Genomic DNA, 6000 nt, shown 5'->3' with positions numbered 1-6000 from the left:
GAATAGAGCTGCATTATATCAGTACATACATGTAATTATGTATGGCACATAGAGATATAATTTTTATATTGCTGTCTGACAATGCTGCTGGTGAATATGAAGAAAAAGCAACAGTGTAAATTTTGCCAGCTCTAAGTGGTCTGAATCCCAAGTAAATCTGCCTGGAATGTCCCGGTGAAAACGTATTCCCCAAAGATGTCCACAAAGGCTGAGCATCCGCTATTGTTTTTAAAGATAATGTTTTCCACTTAATCTTTCAGGGTTTTTTTTCCCTTTCAGTATTTGATGGTGGCTTTTTCACCTCTGGGCTCAGAAGGGAAAAGAAATTAGCATTTAGATGGGAATTTTTGCTTGCATTAAAACCAATTGAAATGGAAACTGGGACCGACAGCGGGTGAGGAAGGCGAAACCGATCCATGGGATAATTCAGAGATGACATTCATAGCAGGCAGATGATGAACCGGCCAGCAGATCCATTGGCCTTTGCCAATATCATTACTCATGTGTTTCATGGAGAAAAGTAATCCACCAGGCTGTAATTTCTGTCCTCCACTCACTGGAGCCCTGAAATGAGCCCCCCACTCAACTTCCCTCACTGCTCTCGGAGACCCTCACCTAAAGCAGAGACCCTTCACCTCCAAATAGGGGCCCAAATGAGCCACCCTGCCTCTCATATTGGGAGAAAACCTCCTTTGCTGGCCCAAAGGAGCTGAGCATGGTGGCAGATATTTGTTTCCTTGCAAACCACCCCCCTGGGAGGTGAAAATTAATGAGGGTAGGTGGTCTCAGGCATGAAGGGGGAGCCTCTATTCTCGTCCTAGAGAGCCCTTGACCTTTTCTGCAGAGAAGCTTTTGCCTCACATCATCAGAAGCTCCCTTGCCATTGCCAACATGGTGCCCACATAATTTTTATCTGAAGAGTTTCAGCAACACTACCCAAACTACCCCCTTCAGCACTAAATACCTTCATGAGGCAGCCTCACCTCAGCTCCCATTTCTGGTTTCTCAGTGGGGCTCTAGTCAAGCCTGCCTTTGTAATTGCCCTTTTTGAAGGCATCCCACTGCTCCTGTCTCCAGCAACCACCCAGACTCTGTCCTCCCTCCCTGGCCCATCAGTAATAGTTGTGTTGTTTCCAGGAGGATGACATGGAGGGTATTCACATCGTAGCCTTTGCTGAAGAAGATGACCCAGGTAGGAGCACATTTTCTTCCTTGGTGACTCTTCATCCCTCAAGAAAGTGTATTTTCATATGCTTTGTTTGCATTGTAAACACCTACTGGGTGTTTATGCTACCAGGTGTGCTAGCCAGGACTCAAATTTTGGATAGAAATGGATGATTGCCTGGGGAAAAAAAAATCATTCCTTCTGCCCCAGTACCAGGATTCGCTCCCTAAGTCTGCATCCATCTTGCTGTGCAGCTCTGGGAGAGTGCTGGGGGCTGGGTGTGGGATAGGCATGTGGGAAACACAAAGCCACCGGCTCCTGAAAAGCCGTGGCATCGGTGCTTCTCAGAGCCATCAGCAAATCGGAAAGCTTTGGCCTCTTGGGGGCTCAGTTCCTCCTCAGCACAAGAAAATAGTGACATTGTTTCACTCCACGGAAGGATTATGGGGCTTAATTCATGTGTAACTAATTTCAATACCCGAGGAGGATGCTTGAAATTAAAAGCCTTATTATCAAAAGAAAGCGCTGGGAGACAGCATTTTAATGAGAACTATAAACAACTCCTGTGTGCATAGGGGAGCCAGGGAAGCTGGAAACCCCACAAGCAAAAAGTGCCTGTGCATTTGCAGGAGAGTTGCATGGTTCATATATCATTTCAGATGGTTTTGAGTTCCTGGAAATCCTGAAGCAGGTTGCCAGGGACAACACCGATAATCCCGACCTGAGCATTGTCTGGATTGACCCTGATGACTTTCCTTTGGTGAGTGGCAGAGGATCTTTGCCTTTCTTGCTTTAATTCATGGATGGGATGGGCATGAGGGGGTGTGAGGGGGTGTGCATGTGCACACACGAGTGCAGGAATTGCCCCAGGGAATGTGGGACAGGGAAGGATGGGAAACTGGCCCTTGAAAGCTGCTTGTTTGGTCTGCCTCCCAAGAAGGCACTGTCTTGGGAACACCCCCGGAGTTGGCGCTTTCCTTTGCCATGTGTGGCAGCCCAAGCTTGTGTTCAGCCTCTCCTTTCTCCATGCACACATGGATGCACATTCCTCATCCCAGACACCCCTGACTGAGCCTTGTGTCTCACTCCTGCAGCTCATCACTTACTGGGAGAAGACCTTCAAGATCGACCTGTTCAGACCACAGATCGGGGTGGTGAACGTCACAGATGTGAGTAGCACGTGCCCAGAAAATCTAGTGATCCCAAAATTAGGATGCTGGAAAGGTTGGGTCCAGAGGGACACTGGAATCAGTGGGATTTCCACTGTTAAGTGCAGGTAGAACAGGGAAAAAATTGAAGGCCTCACCCTTCCCACATGGCACAGGGTTTGTAACAGCTCTGATGTCAGGCTTGAGGGCTTTAGTCAGTGTTTCTGCTGCCAAACCACACACAAACCACATCTGCTGGGGACAGCACCAGCCTCTGTGGCCTGGGATTCAGAGCTTTGCCCAGTTTGGTTTCAAGGTCTTGCATTTGCACCCCAACTCACAGCACTCACCTTTGTCCATTCCCTCCTCCGACTGCTTGGGTGGCTTTGTGGAGGAAAAAGTGTGTGTAGGGGGAAAAGAAAGCCATGCTTAGGGGAGGAGAAGAGGAGTAAAACGAGGTTGTTTTTTTCTACAGAAGCAAAAGGGCACAGCTTGAGTGTAGGAGGGAAAGATTGTCCCCAGCAGATGGCAGGGAGAAACTGCACAGCTTGAAAAAAGCTAAATAAACACACAGCTTTAACAGAAGTACAGCATAAACTGGTAATCAAGGAATCCTGCTGCCGTAAGGAGGGTGCATTGGTGTTCATCCAGGCCCTCCTCCCCTTCAGCCCCTGCTGTGCAGGTAGTGTTGGTGGGATTCGGGTGGGAAGAGGAGACCTGGCTGCCCCACACCTGGTGGCAGTGAAGGTTTCCCCACCATCCCACAGGAGCAGCTGCAGAGGGACACCTTCAGAGGCAACTAGGTGCTACTTTGGCACAGCTGAGGGAGCACAACACCCACAGCACCCACAGCTGTGCTACTGGGATAAGCTTCTAGCAGCTACTGTTTTCACTGTGGTAGCCTTCAAGCCAGAAATCACGGGACTGATCTCAGGTTGCCCATACACAGTGAGCTTTTAAGGCAGGTGGGAGAGGGACTCGTCTGACCCTCACCAGCAGAGATCTCAGGAGAGCTGCTGAGTGCAATGGAACAGCCCTGACACAGAGAGAAACCATTCTTTCCTCTTTCTGACAATAACAGTCCAGATGATCAGGGAGCCCATAATGCAGCATGCTCCTGCCTAAAATGTTACCTTAGTTTATTTTTAACATTTAAGTGCTGGGTGTTTGTATTAATCTCTTTTAAATGAACCTATGTAAGTGTCTCTGGAAGCAGAAATGTAAGTGTCTCTGGAAGGAGAAATCTCTCCACCACAGAAGTGTTTGTAAATTGGTGCTTGACTTCATGTTTGAAAAAATTTGAGTCATAAGTGAACTTGATGTTTCATCAGAAGACAGCAGAGAGGGACTTAAAATTGGGACAAATGTGTGGGGCTGGGTGCTGGTTTGGCTCAACACTTCCAGTCTCCACATTGTCTCTCCTGTACTGCCCCAGAAAAAGAGGGACAGCAAGGGTGTACTGGATGGTTGTGCCTCCTGTTACAACAGATGCTGTAAGGCTGTAACATAGGAGACCTGGTGGGGAAGGCAAAGCAATGGTGTCATGAAGAAAGCAGAGTCCTTGGATCTTGCTCATCCCACTGAAGTGGTTGAGAGGCTGAATTGGGAGTCAGGGAGTAGTTTCAGCCCTGGCTGCATGTGAGCTTTTTGCCTGTACTAGAGCAGTACTCCACCAGACCGTGGGGCAGACACCTAGAGAATGAAGACCCAGTGAGTTAATGCTTCTTAGCAGAATTGTTAAGGGAGAGACAAAAGGAAAAAGGCCAACATAGCACCTGTCACCTAAGACCATGAGAGAAATGAATAAACAAGCCAGAAAAAGAGCCCAAGTCTTCCATCCTTATGCCCTTAACACAGTATCTCCCTTCTTTATATTTACTGTGACTGGTCATGTTTAAGTCACGTCCAAGCTACATTAAACAGCACTCAATGGAAGTTCATGGAAGTGGGATTATCAGTGGCCTGAGAATCATATAGAAAGCAGAATTAGGTAAGAACATATGCCTTATTATTCAGCAGTCACTCTGAGACCTGTAAAAACTCCTGCATTATCTGGCTTTGATATAGTAAATGTTTCAAGCTGTTGATTACAGTATTTGCAGGTTTTATTTCATTCCTCTTAAGTCCTTTATTTCTCGAGAGAGATTTAAGAAAGTTCTAGGTTGGCAGGTGATATCTAAAACAAACACTGAGCTCATTTTATTATTTCAGTGTTTCATCACTGCATTCAGCCAAGTTACACAGGTACAAAGTGGGACTTACACAACAGAGTGAAAATAAACACTGCTGTTGGCTTCAGTGGACATAACCCTCGTGACCCCATCACTTCTGTAAAAACCTGCCAATGCAAACACCAGAGCTCCCAGCAGCCCCACCTGGCTCATCACATTGTGGTGACTGTGGCTCAGGACTAGGGCCATGATGCCCTGCAAAATATCACTGCTTTATTTGCACAGCACCTTCTTGAGGTGACATGGAGCTACTCCTCTTCCCATTATTTAAAAGTGTCACTTTTTTCCGCACGAACACTCCTGAGGTTGGGAACATTAACATTTTAGTGAAGCAAGGACTGCATGCCTCTCCAGAGTTCTTTTTTATTGCAGTTTTGGTGATTTAGGAGGAAAATATTGTATGGGAGACACAGCTTTCCTTGAGCAGAAATTGGTCTGGCTTTTTAGCAAGCCATAAATCAAAGAGAATTAAATACCACAGACAGGGAAAGAAGTTGGATGCATTTGCAAAAGCTGATAGTTGTCTTCTGATATGTGAAGTTGCTTCTGCAACATCAAATGCTAAATGAGATAAACCTCATAATGCCTCTGCAAAACAGGAGGCTGATCCTGTTTTATGGAGGGGAGACAGTGAACAGAAAGGGGCTTATTCAGGCATTTACCCAAGGAACTTATAGCAAAGCAGAAAGGAAAACTTTCATTTCTAGACCTCGGAGACCAAATAATCATGCTGTCCCTGGGTAACAGACACAAATTTGCTGTTGTCTTCATACTGAATTCTCCCATCCCTTTTGGTTTATGGAAGTAATGCAGACAGCTGGGGGGAAAAAGCAGGGGCACCTGCAGGACAGGGCATTGGTGTTTCTCACCACTCTTCAGCTGAGATCCATGGTGTGCATGGGAGCATGGCTGAGATGATCTAAGGGAAGGGTCTTCCAAGAGCAGGAGCCATTATCACACATGGAGAGTCCTGAGCAAGGTCCTGAGGCAAAGGTGATTGTAAAAGAGGCTGGGGAGAAATGGTGCTGGGGGTTGTGAAGGCTCCAAGGAAGAGGTCCCAGAAGGGTTCTGGATGGAAGGAGGGAACCACTGTGATGTCCTGCAAACTGGGGTGATGCAATGGGTGCTGGCAGAGGTCTCTTTGATACCTCTTTACCTAGATTGGAGTCTACAGAACTGTCCAGATGGAGTGAGGAATGCATCAGGTGGGCAGTGCTCCTGCTCACAGCTATAGGCAGCAGGCACACATCTCATCAGGGCACACAGCACCACACACTCCCATAAACCTGCTGAGCAGCCCCACTGCCCTGGTCAGACACAGCAGCACTCCAGGGGGAGGTGGGGATCTCTGCATGGGCAGAGAGATGCTCTGGCTGAGCCTGCCCACAGGCTGTACAAAGAGGGAGCCAATGCCCTGCATCCCAGCCGTGCTCCTGCCCTCTGCCCCCAACAGCTG

The 6000-nt window shown here is 47.6% G+C and overlaps 1 protein-coding gene across 1 annotated transcript in view; it reads left to right on the top strand.

The window, feature by feature from the left end:
* The window catches only part of CASQ2 (calsequestrin 2), a 33416-nt gene that overhangs the window by 26672 nt on the left and 744 nt on the right, over window positions 1-6000 (top strand). The window contains exons 8-10 of the mRNA XM_005420568.2: window positions 1138-1192; window positions 1825-1925; window positions 2260-2334. Of these exons, the coding sequence (XP_005420625.1) occupies window positions 1138-1192; window positions 1825-1925; window positions 2260-2334 (231 nt within the window). The remainder of the gene's footprint in view (window positions 1-1137; window positions 1193-1824; window positions 1926-2259; window positions 2335-6000) is intronic.

Source organism: Geospiza fortis, unplaced genomic scaffold (assembly GCF_000277835.1).
Source record: "Geospiza fortis unplaced genomic scaffold, GeoFor_1.0 scaffold1, whole genome shotgun sequence".
NCBI lineage: Eukaryota > Metazoa > Chordata > Aves > Passeriformes > Thraupidae > Geospiza > Geospiza fortis.
The sequence above is the reverse complement of the archived record's forward strand: the minus strand, read 5'-3'. Positions and strand labels throughout refer to the sequence as shown.